Here is a 20,544-nt window from a genome sequence, read left to right on the forward strand (position 1 = left end):
TCATAATCAGTAAAATAACTAGAATGACTTTTCAGCAGCTTTCTCAGCATAGTAACTTAAGGCATGAAAAGAACTGGCTTTATCACACAGTTTTTATCTGTCTTTGTCTTTTGGGAAGAAAACCTATCTTACTTGAGTTGATTCTGTTCATTCATTTCTGTTCTTTTATTTCTTGTATTGCTACACAGATCATCCATATAAAAATATTTAAGTGAATGCCACCTTAATGGCGAGACAGATCATTAGGCCAGTCAATATCTCCTCCAGATGAGTGGTTTTAAACTGAGCATCTTGAATCTCCTGGGGTTTGGCAGAAGTGCCTTCAGAGGAAGGTATGGAGCAGAAGAGGAAACAGGAGTAGGGCAGCTGTCATCAGCTACAATGCATGGTCCCCAACTCAACCAAATAGTGCTTCTACTGGTTGGAAAAACCAAAAGGTTTTTCTTACACATTGACCAATGAGTGAGCCATCGTTAGAAGAAACAGACACAAGTAAAATTGTGCTGTGTGAACGGTGATATGAAAACTACTGCCATGGATGCAGATTGCTAACTTCTAAACAAATGACACTGCCTTTTCTGAGCAAGTCCTAACAGAGGGCTCCACGTGGAGTACAGTGCAGAGAACTCTGCACCGGGACACAGAAAATACAGTTCTACTCTCAACATTGTCACTTCCTCAGCTGCCTCTTCTACGACCTGTGAGTTGGGGCTAAAAGGATAAGTTGCTTGTAGACAAGAGATCCCGTGATTTTGAGGCTTCCAGCCAAGACTTCAGGAATGATAATAGATAAGAGCTTAGTGACAGGTGAGAAGGGATGAGCCATGAGCACAGCCCTTTATTTATCTTTTTCTTCTCAGTGTTCAGCCACACTAACCTTACCCATCTTTCACTTTAGATTCTGTTAAGGCCATTTGTAGAAAAGTGTTTGTCTTAGTTTAGGTTCTTCTAAAAGTAGGCTTTGAGATAAGGATTTGAGTGCACATAGTGGAAGGTAACCTAGGAACTAACAGTTAGGGGAGTGGAGAAATGAGAAGAGAAGAAAAGGCAGCTAATAAAGGGAATGTTATAAAGTAGGTTACAGTTGTTGGGATCTGGGGTTCAAACCTACTTCAGAGCTTTGGGAGGATATGGAGAATACTTATTCAACTGTCCCACACAGTGGGCAAGGAAGAGAGGTATTACCTCCCGAGGGAAATTTACTCCTGGGGACGTGAAGTCCTGAGCACTTGTAGGCTGGCTGTAGTTGGGCTGAGAGAAAGACCTGGAGAGTTGCAGAAGATGCTGTTGACTAAATTGGAACCGTGAATGCCAAGGGATATGGGATAAGCACTGATGTCTACTAGTGTTGGTACCATCCCATTTTACAGATGAGGAACCTGAAGTTCAACAAGACAAGTCAAAGTCACCTACCTGGCTTAACCATAACACAACACCAGCTTCTTTTTTAAATTATGGCATGTTTGACTTCTTGAGGATACCTAATACACATTTATAAAAATAATCATCATTTTGATAACTTCTACCTAGTAAAGAGAAATGGTTCCGGGAAAATAATGATTTTTAAAACTCTAGTAGGAAAATTAAGTGTTAAAGTAAATAGTAAGATTCCAGTATAAATCTTTATACTTTAAAATATAAGTATAATTCAACTTTAATAAAAATATAGATAAAATATTTATTGAGTCAGAAATGAATATTTCTGCACAGAAACGACTTGCCATATTTTTTCAGGTTTCATCATCAAATGAGTCTAATTTATTATTAATTGCAATAAATTAAATAAACCTGTTAGCCAAGACACAGCAGCATTCAGTAAAGTCTTGCCCAGTGCTCTGAATCTCACTTTCAGACCCATAAATGTGTTGAAGTAATTTGGCATAAATACTAATTCTTATTTTTCATTAGTTCAGATCAACAAGAGTTCAATGGGCAACAGTTAAGATATGCAACCTTCTTACCATGAGCAACTTATTTAATATTTCCAGTAAATCTCTCAGAATATTTCCAAAGATGAGCAAATTAGGGGGTGGAAATAGTCAAAGGTGAATAAATATTGATGATAAGTTGTTGATTTCTGACCAGTTTTAGTGAGACCTGCTGTTTTATCTGCCTGGTGATTAGTCTTTTTTCCAGGTAATACACCCAGGCTGAATTTCAGGGGACCACCTCTCTCCCACTCTCAGTCCAAGTAGTTTAGGTAACTGACTCTTTATTGGTTCTAGGGAGAGTCATGCGACCAATGTTTGTCCAATTGGTATATTCCATCCTCCAGGCCACGGGGATCCTAGTTCAGGAGTGGTCCTGGGTGGCTTTTAAGCCATGCTCTGGTTTCTGGTATTTTGATGTAACTATGAGTAAGAGGAGTTTCTGCATACTGAGACTGGCAGGCCTGGAGCTGCTGGTGGCTTTCCTGCCAGGAGAGTCTGCCCAAGATTTACAGTCAGTGCAGAGAACGTCACTGGGAGATGAAACACGGGTCTTGAGGACATCATTTGAGCCCCTGGATATAGTTATGCGGCAAGTCATTAACATCCTCGCTTTTTGCCTTTATGCACCAAGTACAAGCATACATGCTTATATGCATCAATTCCTTTCTGTGCTTCAGTTTCAGTTAGTTTGTCATTTTTCAACTAAAGGAGTTCCACCTAATACTACAGGCTGCAAGACTCCCAAATCCAGTGCCCAATCTAGCATACTCTGAGTGCTTCTTGCTGCTGCTAACAATGACACAATAAAGTTCATTTGCAGGAGTTTCTTAAAATGATATTGAAAATACAATGGGATTACTTCTAGTGATGCAAATCATTATTAGTGTAGGTGGATTTGGAACAAAAGTGCTTGCTATACCTGAACTTCTATTTGCTTGGTTTAACACAAAATAGCTCTGCTATTATTCATTTTGAGTTCACCTATTAAACTATTAATTCACAGTATTTAAAAAATTTAATTGCAACAAATTGCAACGAAGCTTTCATATGCCACACCTTGTAAAAATTTGAGGGAAAGAACACGTTAAAAAAGAAAATTGCCTTGAAACATTTACTAATATTATAATCTATTATATTAATTCAATTGTTTAATAAATACTTATGAACACCTGCTTTTCACAGAAGAATAAAAGTATGAACAAATTCAACTGTTTTCTTTTGGTTTGGCAGTTTATGCAGTATTTGGTCTTCTTTCACAAATGTAACTGCTGAATCTAGAGGTCTGTAGTCTGGTACCTAAGGCATCAATACAAATATTTCATTTTTCATGTGAATTTTACTCACTGCCTTCCTTTTAAAGAGTTTAAGTGATAAAAAAAAATTAACAGTTTAAGAAACATTAGTCTTCAAACTTACATTCATGACTGTTCAATAGAGGCAGGGGTCATTGTGTAGCCCTATGTTAAGCATAGTTAGGCCTAAAGCACAAACAATATGGTAAGGAAGAAACATTTGCTGACTTGGGGCCACATGAATTTTTTAGTGTGTGATTTTAAATTGTAAAAATAAATCTAACTCCCTTGAGAACAGCAGCTTCTGCAACAAGATTACAACTCTGTGCAACCCAAACACATGAACATTTGGCTTTAGACAGCCAGAAACCTTCCAATTAGCTATAACCAGTGCATATGTAGAGAGACAGAAACTCCCGCGTGGGATGAGGACAACTGATGAGAGCAGTCCCACAGAGCGTCACCTACGATCAGCCCTTCCGGGCTTTCACTCCATGCTTCCAGGCGCTGTGCCGTCAGTCAGCTTACCGTGCTCAGCCTGAGCCACTAGGCTTTTAGCTACATTCAAAAGTTTTCATTTAAATGAAAATTACCTTCTACGTTGCAATTATATAAAATGCACATAATATTAAACATTAGCATATGTCAAGTTTGTGTGTTGTCTATTTGTTTTACACCTAACTTTAAAATACATTTCTTGATATCAGAGAGTATAAGTGTATTTTTGTTATTACATATGTATTTTCTGGCTTCTCAGGTGGTGCTAGTGGTAAAGAACCCACCTGCCAATGCAAGATTTGCAGGAGATGTGGGTTCGATCGCTGGGTGGGAAAAATCCCCTGGAGGAGGGCATGGCAGCCCACTCCAGTATTCTTGCTTGGAGAAGCCACGGCCAGAGGAGCCTGATGGGTTTGCAGTCCACAGGATCACAAAGGGTCGGACACGACTGAAGAAATTTAGCATGCATGCATTGTATATTCTGTATGTATCTTATTCCCATCATTTTATATCAAATGTAGGCAATATGGAAGTGCTTTTCTCAGATTAATGAGACTGAGTTTGGGGGGTCATTTTAATTAATGCTTCAACACATTTGAAGAACTAGGCAAAATGTAAAGTACAACAGAAAAAAATATAATATTAAACTTCACTACTTATTTTCTTAGGTGTTTATTGATTGAAGTGGAAACTTACATTCCCATATGTAAAATAGAGAGCCAATGGGAATTTGCTGTAGGCTCAGGAAACTCAAACAGGGGCTCTGTATCAACGTAGAGGGGTGGGATGGGGCGGGAGATGGGAGGTTCAAAGGGGAGGAGATATGTATACCTGTGGCTGATTCATGTTGAGGTTTTACAGAAAACAGCAAAATTCTGTGAAGTAATTATCCTTCAATAAAAAATAAATTAATTAAAAAAAAAGATACTAGCTCATGGACTGAAAATTAAAAACTGCTTTTTGGAAGAGTATCTTGGTATGAGATCTTAAGTAAGTCATTTGATCTCAAAGACTTGGCTACCTTCTTTGCAAAATGATAATGTATTATTTTGAAAGTTACATAATAAATGAAAGCTAATTTCCTTGTATATCAATCAATGAAGCCATATAATAAACACTTTACTAAATTGTACTTTGTTGGACATATAAAGGAGTTCCTAAAAATATGTTAAAAGTCAAACATCAAATAACATGAACAGCAGAGTCAAATAAAACTTTGAAAAAATTTTGAAAAAATATCTCAAAGTCTTGGTTACTAAGAAATTGAGGTCAAATCCAATGATTTCTTATTCCTACAAACACATATTTCAAAATTGTTATCCTTTTGACAATGTTACAACAGTTGCTAGAAAAGCAAAACAATCTTCTCTAATCTTTGTTGTTCACATAAACAGAGCCAAAGCAGCAAACAAAATGACTTGGTGTGAGACATTACAAGTTCATCTTTCTACTGAGGTTTTGGGATTGAGAAATACTGTGGTTAAAAAAAATCACATGAAGGCTGACATGGAGACTTCACAATCAATTACCATATTAAGGTGTAGAAAAAGTAAAGTTGAGAAAAATAAATTAAATTGCTATTTTATTTCTTAAATTTTATTTATTTATTTATTGGTTTTGTTTTGTGAGATCTTAGTTCCCTGATCAGGGATTGAACACAAACCCCCTGCAGTGGAAGCATGGAGTCTTAACTACTGGACCACCAGGTAGGTCCCCAGTGTTGCTGTATAAATATACCTGAATTATATATGTCTGCATGATTATGGAATTTATATCCAGTATGGCTGCAAAACGGCACGAAACACTCTTGCATCTGCAAGAGTCTAATCTTAGTCTCCATTAGAATCAAAATTGGTTCTTCCAGGATGACAGAGTTTTACAATAACCTATTAGAATATTTTCCTTGGTATCCTCTACTTTGTCCGAGTCATGTATGGGGGCGTCACACACTAGATGAAGTATGGACCATCAGCAATGCGGTGTGAGGGGATGAGAAAAGGGCACAGTTTAGATTCTGAAGTGCTTCATTGGTTTCACAAAAGCTTTTTGGTTTCCTGGTGTCATGGGCTGTTTTTAGAAGTCTTGTTGGACTTGTTAAAACCCTGTTAGTTATTTTTGGCGAAATTTGGATTTCAGAAGGGATCTGTCAAGCTATCCATGAGGAATTTCCAAGGAGTCTCTGGTTTAATGATAAGGAGAAATCCCAACTCTAAGGCACCAGGGAAGAAACAGCATCAGATCTGAGGAGGTTGGAGGGCTGGCCTGGCAACACCAACATGTGCTGTTGGGCCAGTTGTTTCCTTTGATGTCGGCAACGATAAGAATTATGCTACAACAAAGGCAAAGTGCCTGACAAAGAAACTTAGACTAGAATGAAAATATGTAAAATAATAAAACTAAAAACAAAAGTAAATCATCTCTAAATTAGAATAGAATTAATGATAAGATATTACTTTGATATTAATAAATACTTCCATTTCTCATTTAGAGGACTAGTTCCAGAAAAAATGCAATATGTTAAAAAAAAACTTTTTAATCTACTTTTATGATAACTATTCTTATTAATGACCATAAGCTTGCCAGAGCTGTCTGTTACTTATGAATTACTTGCATATTAACAGGCAATCTATTTCTTCTTAATATCTTAATAACTATTTAATTGCATTCTATTTTCTTTACTCCAAGTTGGACAATATCTAGGCAATTTAGAATAACATCAGTAATAACATACTAATTTTCTCAGTGAAGGAATTTCAATCCAGATGAGACTTGGTCACTAGTGATAAAGGAAGAACTGATGATTCAGTTCAGAGACAATGATGCCACATACTAATACAATTAGAAACTCCCTGAAACTGAATTTTCATGATCTTATTTTTGCAAGTCTTTTCTCCAGAATCAAAGATATAAATATCTCAATAACTTTCAGGCAATTTAGTTCATCTATCTGATACCAGTTTTTTCCCCCTATAAACATGAATTTTTTTAAGCACGGAAGGACAAAGTTTAAATATTTTTTCAAGTGGAAAAATTCAATAGTGTAAGCTAGAAAAAGATAGGGTTCTAATGGATTGAATAGTCTCTTCAGTTTCAGTGATTTAGAAATATCTGTGGGTCATGTCATAGAACTAGAAAGAGAACCAAAAGGGTAATTTTTAAGAGAGTGAATTTCCTGTCTGAAGGAAGATGCATTCAGCCATGGGGAAATTTTAAAACAAAACAAATGATTAGACATTTAAAAAACAATGTTGCATGCATGCTAAGTCACTTCAGTCGTGTCTGACTCTTTGGGACCCCATGGACTGTAGCCCACCAGGCTCCTCTGTCCAGGGGATTCTCCAGGTAAAAATACTGGAGTTGGTTGCAATGCCTTCCTTGGGGATCTTCCCAGCCCAGGGATCTAACCCACATCTCTTAAGTCTCCTGCATTGGCAGGTGGGTTCTTCACCATGAGCACCACCTGGGAAGCCCCCAAAATAATGTTACATACACATGTATACACAACAACAACACAAACATCACATAGGGATGGTGATGGCTTTGTCGCTCAGTCGTGTCTGACTCTGTGCGACCCCATGGACTCTAGTCTACCAGGCTCCTCCGTCCATGGGGTTTCCCATACAAGAATACTGGAGTGGGTAGTCATTTCCTTCTCCAGGGGATCCTCCCAACCCAGGGATCGAACCCAGGCCTCCTGTAGTCCAGGCAGATTCTTCACCAACTGAACCACCAGATAAACATCACATACCAAACTTAAAAAAAAAAAAAAGAAACCCTAAATGACCCTTGATGTCTGTGACTACGAAGAGTGGCCCACTCACAATTAGAACTCGAGCCTCATTCTGGTGTGGGAAAAAGTGAACTGACCTTTTTTGGCGAGGCTGTTGTTAGGTTCATACTTCTCAATCAACACTTGGACTTGCTCTTGCTTTAAAGGTGGGTAAAGTATTTCATTTAGCCGGGGATCTCGCTGCTTGAGGTTGATAAAATCCATCATCTGATCAACTGTAAGGTATGGTTTGCTTTTGGCACCACTAAAAACAGTTAAACACCAGGAAATTAGCAGGTTTTTCTGTCAAGTCTCATTCAGGTATTTGCATTTAGCAGCTCTGTAGAAATAAAGGCCTGCCATACCTGGCAAGAGCATGCTATACTGGAATTCCTATCTGGCCCTAAACACATTGTGTGGCTCCATCACAACTGCTCTATCTCTATGGGATGCAAGCACTTTGCAATGACTGTCACCAAATCCCAATGCCCTCGAACTATACCAGATGCAAAAGAAAACCACAGTAGGGAACATGCGTTTTGTGTGTGAGGCAGCGCTCTAAAGGGAATACAGGTCATGGGTTGCTGTTTTGATTATGATGCTAAACTGGTTTAGTCATCAAATTCTCATATTCTGCTTAATCATCCTAAAGATGTATTTATCACTCATTACTAAAAAGAACCAATATGATTGGGCACATTTTCCTTTTCATTAAAATTATGCTCCAGCAAGAGTCTATAACTCTGCAATGTAGTGTGATTCAAAATTCCCATTTCAATCCTGTTGACAACCCAAAGACAAGTTCAATGGTACAGATGTTGCAGATGTTCTATCAATAACTGATGGCAATGAACTCAGCAAAGTACTGTGCCTGATTTCCATATGAAAAAAATCTTTATTTAGCTTATCAATTTTGGATTGGTCTGTCAGCATGTAGATTTCAGTATATCAAGAAGGTTAAATGACTACTTCCCCATATTTGCCTTGGTGTTTTGATTTCTTTTTTTTTTAATCATTAAAAAAGTAATGTCTGTATAATTTCTAATATAAAAGCAAATAATTTTCAGCTGGGAGGGTTCTTAGTGATCTGAAATTCTCATTTCACTGATGCAATGCAGAGAAGTATGATGACGGGTTCCCCGATCAGCGTTCTTTCTACAACATGAATCTATCTCTGTAAAGACTCTTGCATACATGCCTCTCGGTTCTAGCCATAGTCTTCAAATCATACAGACACTCCAGAGAATATTAAGACAATGACACCCTGCAGCAAGTCACAGCAGATATCACTCATTACAAGCAGTGACTGAACCTCAGAGGTATGAATGCATGATTGTCTCCAACAAATGACGCAGAAGCACTGCTGCTACTCATTGTACAAAGAGATCTGACCTCTCCCTCTAGCACTCAAAACGCTGACACAGCCACACTGAGCACCACTGTATGCAGGAACAAATGGGTTAAAATGTGTTCTCTTACAATTCGGAAAAGATGTTATCAATTTCAGGTCGAGGACAAAGGTTGTTCACGAAAACTCTGTACACTTCAGGAGTGAAATCTTCTTGAGGTATCGAATCATTCTGGGGAATAAAATAAGAGGGTCAGTAAATGGGCTTGTTCTTCATTATCTTCCCTTCCTGTTTTGTCTGTCTCTTTTCCTCCTTTCCTCCTTCTTTCCTCTTTCTTTTCTTTTAAGAGCTCAGGGTAAGCATTCAGCAAGCATCTACGAGGCTATCATTACAGGGACACTAGTTATTGAGGTATCAAAATCATTTTCTGTTTCCTCATTATATTTTAAGCTAAAGAGTTTTCTCCTTCTGAAGGGATGTTAAGGCAATTCCTAAAGTAAGTTAGACCTAGTAAAAACATGGTCTGTTCAGCATTTTTTTTCTTTTAGGTTGCTTTTCCTGGTGACTTTAATCTCATTTTTAATTGTGATAAAGTATACAGAACATAAGTATGTCATTTCCACCACTTTTAAATGTACAAATCAGTGGCATGAAGAGCATTCACATTGTTTATGTGCTGTTTAGCAGACTTTTGAGTGAATGTATTTTTCTTTCAAGAACCTGGAGAAGGACATTTTCAAAATGAAAACATAAGATTCCAATTTTGTGTCTTTTTTTTTTTTCCAAACAGTGTTCTTTCTTTTTTAAGTAAACGGATAAGTTACAACACAGTTTTCATAAGTAGGACACCAGTCATCATTTGTCACTGATTCCTCTCAGTCCTATTGTTTAGAAAGTAAGTCACTGATATAAAAACTGAGTTTTGTGACTTAATTTTCTGTTTACTGGGGCTGCCATGGAAACCGGAAGCATGTATTCAAGCGTTTGTTAACAGGAAGGACATTCTTCATGCCATTTTTTCTATTTCGGGTATGTGTTTATATGATTATTTTTATTTTTAAGCCCTTAAATCAAAGAAAACATCCTTCCTTTTACCATATTCATATTTTTGTAAATATACTTTTATAGAAGTACCTAAAAATTATTCTTTGAATTATGGTCTGAGACTGCACTGCTTGCTAACAGATAAGAAAACTTAGTTTACCACTTGGCAAACAGCAGGAGTCCTACATTTGAGAAATGAACAAATAAAATAACATATTCTTTACTAAATTGATTTATGGAGCAGGAAAAAAAATCCATTTTGCAAAATAGCGTTTTGAGACAACCAAACAACACACATCATTTATATATAGCAAGAAGCATTAAATGGTTAAGCTCAGTAACCTGGACAATAACTTTGAAATCATGAGTACAAGCAGCCAGTTCAAAGAGGGAAATTCCAACATATTGTTTCATGATGATTTGCCACTCATAAAATGGGGAAAAGTTTAACCTGTGAACAGGTTTCCAAAATTCCATTTAATTTACAAAGTGAGCGAATACTTTTGACTGGAGAATGTACACTTTTTAATTGCCACACTCTCTCTGAGTTAGGCCTTATAAGTAGCTTTGAAAATAGCCAAAAATGAGCATTGCTATCATATTCTCTGGCTGAGAGATACAGGGAAGAGAGATTTAAAAACAAATCTCAAGGAAATACTCAGTGCCTCATTTGGCCAACTCAAGCATCAGACTTTATTGGAGTTGATGAACCCCAAATTTATTCTCTTATACTCCCCGCTGTTTAGTTACTATTTAGAGCTCCCTCTACTTCCCCTTCTCCAGATCTCACTAAAAGCATACAAGCAGATTTTGTCTAAGGATATCAATCATTGTCTTCCTTTTCTTACCGACTTCCTTTATTTTCCTCCCTTCTTGTCTTAGCTTAAAACCTCTTCCTCCTACGCCAGGTTTTAATTTCCATTCTGTGCTGTTATCACACGATGCTTGTCTCCTGTTTCAGTTCTTACTTAACTGTTTTGTGCTTCCAGATGTACAGTTTTCTGTGTTACTTGCTAACCTGCAGACTGACACAAGCTAGGACTTGGGTGTTGTTAATTGCTCAGTCTCTGTAACATACAGCAGGTTCACAATAAATATTTACTAAATGAATGAATGTAATTTATGAAAAAGGTGGAAGTTGATAGCAAATATGCTTCCCATAAGATATCAGATTCAACTAAAGCCATTTACAAAAGAGTCCATACACATCATTTCATAAGATGACATGCTTTACTAAAACTCTATTTTTTATTTACCAGCTATAAATTAGAACTTCTTATTAGAGAGGACACATTGATGAAATAATCTGAATAAATACAATATTACTTTTATTACCAGTCGGATGTTAGCACCTAGAAAATGGAAAACATTTCAATACAGCTTCATTTGTCTCTTGTCCAGCTTGACTGATGGGGATACCCTTTGGGGTCAGTGGGTGAAAATGAGGGAAAAACATTTTGAAGAAATAAGTTGAAATGAACATCACTGAAAGCTAAAGTGAAAGAATATGGAGGAGATATTGAGGGAAAAGCTATGGTCAGTTAATAATTCCTTACATTTTAAATAACGCTGGAATGTGCAGAGATCATACACATATTTTATTTTCCTGGATTTCATGATTTGGTAAAGTGGCTAGAACAGACTCATTGTGCCATGTTTGAGCAGCATGAAATCTAAGGATGATGCTCAAGAGCATACCAAAACGTCAAATACTTTTCTGTGAACACTTCTAAACCAACCAGGTAGAGATGTGTGTGCAATTCTTTTTTGTGTGTGTCTGCAATCCACCTTCATATATATTCTTTATAGCATCCACCACACAGTTTTCCTTTAGTTTTCATATTTCTGATGATCAACATATTTCTGTGTTTTTGAATAAAGCGCACTATCTCTTATTTAATTACTTTGAGTCTCCAGAATAATGCGTGGCATATGATATACACCTAATGAATGCTTGTTGAATTCACTCAGGATATGGCACCAGACCTTAGATCTGTCGTGGTCCAGGACTTCGTTTACTTCATCATGCCTCCAGCACAAAAGAGATTATCAATGATTATTTGCTGCCATTATTATCAAAATTTTTTGGAGGATGAATTAAGAAGGCCAATACAGTCTGAATCAGGCCCATTTATTCCAGAAACTACAAAGTATTTTCCTTAAAAATGGAGTTGCTTCAATTCTATGGTTGAATACAAAGAATCTACCTTCAGTACAACTTGAAGGTAGTACTGGTGGTATTTACATCTCCAGATTCCAGAAACAGGTTATGAAATATCTACATGCCAAGTTAAAAATAACAAAGTGAAGTAAGCCAGACAAAGACAAATATTATATCATTTCTATGTAGAATCTTAACAAATGATACAAATGAACTTACATACAAAACAGAAATAGACCTGGAGGCATAGAAAACAAACTTACGGTCACTAAAGGGGAAAGGTGAGGAGGGGTAAACTAGGCATTTGGGATAAATATACACACACTCCTGTCTGTAAAACAGGTAACCAACAAGGACCTACCGCATAGCACAAGGAACTATACTCAATATTTCATGATGATCTATAAGGGAAAAAAAATCTAGAAAAAAATATATGTACGTAAAAAAGAGAGTGAAAGTCATGTATATGCATATAAATAATTCTCAGAGGATAATAAATATTTATTGAGCACTTACTGTATGCCAAGCATATAGTTCTAGGGGCTTTACTTGAATGCTTTCATTTAACTCCTTGTCAGCTCTATGAGGTTGGAATGGTGATCCTTTTCATAGATACAAACACTAAGGAGATAGGAGTTTACAAAACTTGTCTATGGCATCAAGTTGATGGGGGCGGGTTTGCTATGTTTCAGATTTTAAGGTTTCTTGATTCCTCAACTCATGCTGTAATCCAGAAAACTAAATTTCATGCCAGTTTTTGGGTATTGTTTGTATTTTCTTCTTTGTATATTTATAGATTTAAAAATTTTTGTAATAAATAAGTGTTTAACATTCAGAAATGTTACTCTAAAACATATTAATTTATTTCAGTGGACTCTAATGAATAAGGAGTCCACATGCAGATTTTATCTTGACTAATCAATGAATCATTTTCCAGTAAATTCAGGATTTCAACCTATTAATATTTTTGTTCTAAAGGGATAAAACGAAAGTTGTAGCCAGAGAGGACATGAAATAATTACAAGTAAGCTATTGATAATGAACCAAATATTTAAATGTGGTTCTAAAATGGAATTGTGTATTAGTGATTTTAAGATTCACAGCTGAATAAGTCGCTATATTTCTGATTTACATTCTGGGTATAAGGTATAGGAGAAAGGCAACATATTGCAGTTATCCTGGGAGAAGTTCTTTGGTAAATTTCATTCACAGTATTCTTTACTAAAATGTATCAAATTCTGTAAATCCAAAATAATCACTTTTTTTGGGGGTATTACATGTATGTTGATAGCTATAGTAAAATTTATTATTCAAAAAAATATATAGATTTATTCCTATCTTCTTCACTAAAAGGCCAGTGCTATTCCAAGATTATAATGTGAATCCAAATATCACTGAGCTTTTCTTTCAAGTTAAAAAAGCCTTAAATCAAAGGGAATTTGGTGCAAGTAAATTATTTTCTGTTCTCAGAAAGCTTGTGGGCAAAGTAGCAATTTTATGAATATGGGAAGGTCTTCAAAGTTCTCACTGAAATATGTATTTGGATTATTAATAGAAGACAGTAATTGTTTTAGCTCTGTTTTTACATACATACTACTTTTTAACAATTAAGATAACTTTAATGAGCAATTGAAATAGCTAAAGGAGTGCCCATTAAGGAATGTGTTATTTCAATGGATCATGTTGGTCAGGATACGAGTTCAAGTGCATTAATTATCCCTAACAATGTGCACAAAGATAATGTCTAAAAAAATCACAACAGGATGTCCACAGTATTTCTGGTAATGTATCTATTTACAGAACACAATTAAACCTAGTTTGAACAGTTCAGTTCAGTTCAGTTGCTCAGTCATTTCTGACTCTTTGTGACCCCATGGACTGCAGCACGCCAGGCCTCCCTGTCCATCACCAACTCCCAGAGTTTACTCGAACTCATGTCCATTGAGTCGGTGATGCCATCCAACCCTCTCATCCTCCATCGTCCCCTTCTCCTCTTGCCCTCAATCTTTCCCAGCACCAGGGACTTTTCAAATGAGTTTGCATAACCACTGGCTATCTGAGGCTCCCTGATATGCACTGTAATTAATATGATCTACCACTTGTGTAACCATTTCTTCTGTGAAGTGTTTAAAACACCTGTCAGTATACCTTTGCTAATTAGTGAATATTTTCTAGAACCACTATCCTGTAGATATGAAATTACAGCAAAGATTCAAAATACACAGTCAGTCCCAGGACACGTGTTTCCTAGCCCTGAAACTGACTTTGGTTTATAGATCTTTTCACAGCATTCTACTTCTGCCACTCCTCCAAGCAGAGCACACTTTACTGTGAATAATGAGCTTTCAAAACTTTATGAGGGAGGCTGATTTTTTTTAAAGCTCCAATTTGTTTTCAGAAAATTGTCATAACATTTAATTTACTAGAGATAAATATTGTTTCAATTTAAACCCAACTCCTGCTATTTGAATCTCATTTTCCTTTAAAAATGTCTCCACTTGACACTGGTTTGAAAGTGTGAATCTATAAATAAAAGACAGTGGATTATAAAGACTCAATTTGTATTTATTGACTGAATTCTCAGAATCCAATTGTTTAGAAAGTTGTAATTTACAGAGAACTGGTTGATGGATTTGATTTTCTATTCAGCTTTTTCTATTCCTTCTTTCCCTTAGCTAGATTTATAGTAACAAGTTAACATTTTTATCTTTTTACCCCCACAAGATGTTAGGTCAAATCAGGAGCAACTGCAGACGAAACAAATTCTTTGCACATCTTTCTAAATTCATGTTTCATGCTTTCTTTTTTTTTTTATGCTTAAATACAGTGATCTTTTTACAGTTGCTCAAACTGGTAAACTTTTTCCAGCCTCAGGGTGCTGCACACATTTTTCTTTTTCTGGAGTGAATTTCTCTTATTCTCAATAGCAATGCTCCGTTCCCTTTGTTCAGGGCATTTCCCCCAATTTACATGTGCAGTTGAAGTATTTAACTAGCACCCCCAGAGAATGTATAGTCCTTGAATCCTGGCACTGGAACTTAATTTTTCTCACTACCATATTCTCAGGGATGGAGGGCACACAGTAAGAGCTCAAGAGATATTCCTTGAGTCTGAATGGATAAAGAAGGTGTGCATAAAAATATATATAGTGGAATACCATTCATCCTTAAAAAAGAATGAAATAAAGCTATTTGCAGCAACATGGATAGACTTGGAGAGCATTATGCTAAGTGAAATAAAACAAAGAATATATATTATATTACTTATATGTGGAATATAAAATATGGCACAAATGAATCTACCTATGAAATAGAAACAGATTCAGAGACATAGAAAACAAATTTAGGGTTACCAAGGGGAAAAGGTGAAGTGAGGGGGAGATGGGGGGAGGGGTGGATTAGTGGTCTGGGATTAGCAGATGTTAACTATTATATTAATATAGGATAAATAAATAAAAAGGTTCTACTGTATAGCATAGGAAAAAACTACATTCATAGCAGAATCACTTTGCTGTAGATCAGAAATCAACACACAGAAATCAATGATTTTTCAATTAAAAAAATAAGAAAAAATACTACAGGTCAAATTTAAAAAAAGAAATATTTGTTGAGTCAAGGACAGGATCTTAACTGTTACATCTTTTTGGCTCCAAAGCATGAAACAAAAGAGCAATAATAACACGCTTGATAATTTTCTTTTGCTTATTAAAGTGAAGCTTAAATGTTTGGGGAGCCCTTTCATGGTTCTGTCCAGTGTTTGCCGCATCAGCAACTGTTTCCTCAGACAGCAAGAAACCAACAGCAAACGTCACTCTTTTCTTTTCTGTTACCTACAAAAGTCTTTAATACGTTTCATTTTTTTCAAAAATATTCTCAAGAAGAACTGGCCAAGGCAACAGCTCTGGACACTTTTCATAACTTATTCACAATTTAAGAATGTTTTCTCAACTTCATTCAGTGCAACTTCAATGTTGCCAGTATGTTTCAAGAGACTCAGAGGTTCTTCCTTGGGTATAAGTGTTATTTTTGCTTACTTGTTGCTTAGATACCAGGATAAAAATAATTCGTAACAGAAAGGAGTGTTCTACATAGAGGAAAAGAAAAAGGTTTTATGCAATATACCCAGTTACCCCAGAAACAACAGTAAATTTTTTTAGAACCAGGTATGTAGAAATGCATTGAAATAAAGGCAAATTACTTTTTTTAGGAGGTTAATGTATACTAAGTGCCTCAAATCACTAGGCGAAAAACCAAAAGCATCTCACATCCTAGTCCTCTCATTATGTGTCACTTAGGTGCAATGTAGGCAATATTCAAAATGTTTTGATCCTTCACAAAGCCTTTTGACCACTGCCCTGCATAGTACGTAAATAACATTTATTTACTCTGTTTATTAACTTATCAGTCTTAAACCTAGACTTTTAAAAGGGGGATAAAATGAAATTAATATTTTAAAATCCTCCTAATCATAATTCTTAATCATCAGTTAATATCTCAAGGAACATATAGAAAGGATTTGTTATTAATGAGCAGCTTAAATTCTTGATAACGTTAATATTTTTTGGCCAATACATTTTTGGCATTAGTTCGTTATTTTTTAAAAAATTTACAACGAACAAGGGGCTTTCTTATTGAAGACACTGGGATTACGGGATTGAAAAAGATATATAGTGACCTATATATTGTAAATATTAACAAATAAGTCATATTCTTAACTTTAAAAATGTTTGGATAATAGTGGGTCACGATATATTTTAGTATGCTTATCCAGAGCTATTAAGCAGTGGTAATTTTAGGAAGGCATCATACTCACCCTTGAAGATGGAAGACTACAAGCCTCTAAAGCTGTCTCGACTCGCTTCCGGTCTGCTGAGAACAGGCGGTATATGCTGTGAAGGGAAGGCACGCAGGTGAGAGAGGCTGCGGATGCCGCGGGCCACAACACCCCACTCGCTCAAACCTCGTCCCCAAAGACGGAACACATAGCACTCGCTCCAGGATCAGCATCTGTGCTCTGCAAGATCTACGTGTGTGCTTTTCAAAATCAAAGTGTCTAGAAGCAAATTAATATTTTGAGACAATGATGATGACCCGATTAAAAAACATTGCATTAAAAATGCTTCTAGTATGATGTTTTAAAATAAATATCTTAAGAATTTTGTCTCCTTGCTGCTACCACTGCTCTGAAAGTATACATTGCTAATATTATTATTAAAAAACTTTTTATGAGCAGAAGCTCACCGGTAGCTGTCAAAAGTTGAAGGATTTTGACTGACTGTGGTCTAGAACTGCACTTTTTTTGGCCAGTGATTTTGCTTTAAAATATATAACTTAGATAATGGACAGTTTAATAATTTGGATTTATGGGCTCTATTGAAACATTAGGAAATCTATCACCTGCAAACCACCAGCCCCATGGGGAATCTGGTAGAGCTGAGTTATCCTCGTCTCTTTGAGACAGATTTCATCCTTCACTCTTCCTTCCTGCCCCTGGCCTGCTTTGTCATGGATGTTCCCTGCCTAACTTCTGTTGACATTGGAGTTTGCAACCCTTGTTTCAAGGCTAGTGTCATCTTGGGAGAAAGAGGCATCACGGTTGCCTAATTTCCATTCCTATACTAGATCTGAGTCTCAGATGTTCTTTTAGGTTTAACAGCAAAGGCCTCTCATCCCCTGCACCCCCTTCCTGCTTTGGTGTTCCTTGAAAGTGATGCCACAGGGAAGGAGGGAGCCCAGGAAGCCCCTCTGAGGATGCATACAAGGAGCATCTCTGAGGACGCATACACGGTGCATGTGGGGGGACTGGGCCACCACACACCTCCAGGCTCCCCTGGACCAAAGCAGAGCCACGGCACAGACTCAGATCTCTGAGGAAACAGAAATAGAAAATAACGGGAATCGCTCACACAGCTTACTTTTTGAGAGGAATGCGTCCTTCTGGAGTGACTTGCAGCTTAAGTTTAGTATACCTGTTGGAGAAGCAGAAAACTGTTTAATTTTTTTTTAAATTTTCATTGAAGAATAAAATGCATAGAAAAAGGCTCTTTCATATGTACAGTTGGCTGAATTTTCACCTATTGTCCAAGTTTCTGCAATCAGCACCCAGATCAAGAAAAAGAATATTCTTATTTTAATAGAATCCCAGGAGCCCCTCTCATGCCCTTTGCACAGCTGGTCCCCCAGGAGCAAACCATTATCCAGACTTTAAACATTCACATTAATTTTGCACTTTACATAATAGAATCACACTCTTTTATGGCTTCTCTCACTCAACATTATATTTTCAAGATCCATCCATATATTTGCTTTTCACTGTGAATCTTTCACTCTCATTGCTGTACGGTATCCCATTGTGTGAATGTAAAACTGCACTTATCTCTTTCACTGCTTCTGGGCGTGTAGACAAAGAGAAGACAGGAGAGCTTACAAACTCTTTTGATGGGTATATAAACTGGGACCACCAACTGCTCATGCACACAGCCATTCCATTCCTAGGTGTGGATGCAACATAAATGCTTACAGTGTGTTCCCCAAAAGGCGTGCTCTGGAATGACCACAGCAGCTATTCACGGGGAGATGCCTGTTGGAAGTGGACATTTGCAACAGGTATGACGAGCTAACTAGCTGTTTTACTAGCTGTAACGTGCTATGTCTACGTGTCACTTTCCACCAACATTCTGTGTGGCACAGCAGATTTTCCAGAAAGTCTGTTAGGTGAAGAATGATAAGAAGACAATTGAAACAACAACAAAAAAAGAGGAATAAAGGGAGGAGGAGAGGGGAAGGCATGTAGAAAGGGTCCTGAAGGTGACAAACTAGTGAGATGAGAGGATGGCACGAAAGAGCATTTGAGTACACCCATCAAGTCCTGACTAATAGCAAAAGAAACTCATGGAAGAGTATGAAAGAAAAGTGGACTGGAGTCTTTGGTTTGGAATGATGGGTATGTCTTACAGAAGAGGGAAGACAGAAAGTTATTAAATAAAAAGAGGACCACCTAGTAATGTTTCCATTTGTGGTTCTGATTTCAATGTTTTCCAGCCTTCTGAACATCCAGTGTCCAAACTGATCACAACCAGCTTTCCTACTTGCTCATCTGGCAGAAACTGTTATTTTCCTTGGTCAAATAAATTTCAGAAAGACTGGGTAATTCGAGAGTGATTGGGTACTCCTGATTTGCTTTTTTTCTTTTTCGTTTCATTCTGCTTTTCCCTTTACATTCTTTTTCTCTTTTCTTATTAACAGTTGCTGTGATTGTCTAGAGGGACAGGAATCAGGACATCAGCTTACTGATTTAAGTTGCCTCTATCAGAGATCCTAGACTCTGGAGAATTGAGTCCCATATGTTGTTCGTTCGCTTCCTCAGATTAATAATTGATACAACGCAGGCAGATGTAGGGCTGACGACTCTCTGAGATGAATAGTTTTTGATTTTGGGTGTAGTTGCCAGGATTTAGAAGCATCTCCTCACTGCGTGTCAAAGGCATTGACATTCAGGCCGGCGCAGTGTAACACAGATGCAAGGCTGAGAGGAAAGAGCGATCTTTACTGGAAGTCTTCCAATTCCAAGCAGTGAACCTATCAGTTCTCTAACAAGTCCCAGAGGGAAATTTATGTTTATCAATGTGAGAAGCCAGTGCAGCATAAACAAAAGACTCACAAAGGAGAAAGGAAACTGACTCAGATGAAGCAACACCCTTTGCAATAAAATTAGAGCTACTTACGCCTTTTCCAGAAACGCGTCCCTGGACATGTTTTGGGCCAGCAGGTTTGTTGCCAAACTGAAAACCTCATTTGTCCATTCCTGAAAAATATGATTCACACTTTCATTAGCTTAAATACTGTGCAGTCATTAGACATATGTTTTTAGCAAGGCTACTAGGAAGACAAATTAGTTCAATTTGTATGCCTAAGGGTTTTTTCTCTTTTTTTTCCCTCTGTTAAAATGACATAATTAAATTCAAATCCCTGAATGACTACTCTTTTCCTAAGAAAATGTTCTTTACCCATAAGCAAAATTTTATCTGCTTTTTAAAATACCTACAGATAGAGAACTGATATGTTGCCTTTAATAACCAAGTATGTCTCACTCTTTTCCTTGCATTATAAACACATAAAGAATTTTAAAATGTAGTCAATTATATTTCCAACAGGGCTTTCCAGGAGGCATTAGTAGTAAACAACCCACCTGCCTATGCAAGTTTGATCCCTGGATAGGGAAGAGCCCCTAGAGGAGGGAATGGCAGCCCACTCCAGTACTCCTGCCTGGAGAATCCCATGGACAGAGGAGCCTGGCAGGCTACAGTCCATAGGGTAGCAAGGAGTCGGATATGACTGAAGCGACTTAGCACATATGCATATTTTCAACATGTCTGCAAAGAAGGTCTTCCTATTTTACTACTCAAGCCAAAACAGCTACACCAGGGAATCTTTAAATGTTAATTACAGTTCTAGAAGTCTCTCAACTAGCCGCAGTCCCAATGTCACATAATACTCAGTAC

The 20,544-nt window shown here is 37.0% G+C and overlaps 1 protein-coding gene across 2 annotated transcripts in view; it reads right to left on the reverse strand.

The window, feature by feature from the left end:
* Positions 1-20,544, reverse strand: part of PLCB1 (phospholipase C beta 1) — an 879,212-nt gene that overhangs the window by 253,386 nt on the left and 605,282 nt on the right. For both annotated transcript variants that reach the window (XM_043479648.1, XM_043479649.1), the window contains exons 5-9: positions 19,768-19,847; positions 17,959-18,012; positions 16,857-16,932; positions 8,970-9,070; positions 7,589-7,755 (exon numbers count right to left, since the gene is read on the reverse strand). In XM_043479648.1, coding sequence (XP_043335583.1) covers positions 7,589-7,755; positions 8,970-9,070; positions 16,857-16,932; positions 17,959-18,012; positions 19,768-19,847 — 478 coding nt within the window. The remainder of the gene's footprint in view (positions 1-7,588; positions 7,756-8,969; positions 9,071-16,856; positions 16,933-17,958; positions 18,013-19,767; positions 19,848-20,544) is intronic.

The sequence above is a fragment of the Cervus canadensis genome, chromosome 10, assembly GCF_019320065.1.
Source record: "Cervus canadensis isolate Bull #8, Minnesota chromosome 10, ASM1932006v1, whole genome shotgun sequence".
In the NCBI taxonomy this organism is placed as follows: domain Eukaryota; kingdom Metazoa; phylum Chordata; class Mammalia; order Artiodactyla; family Cervidae; genus Cervus; species Cervus canadensis.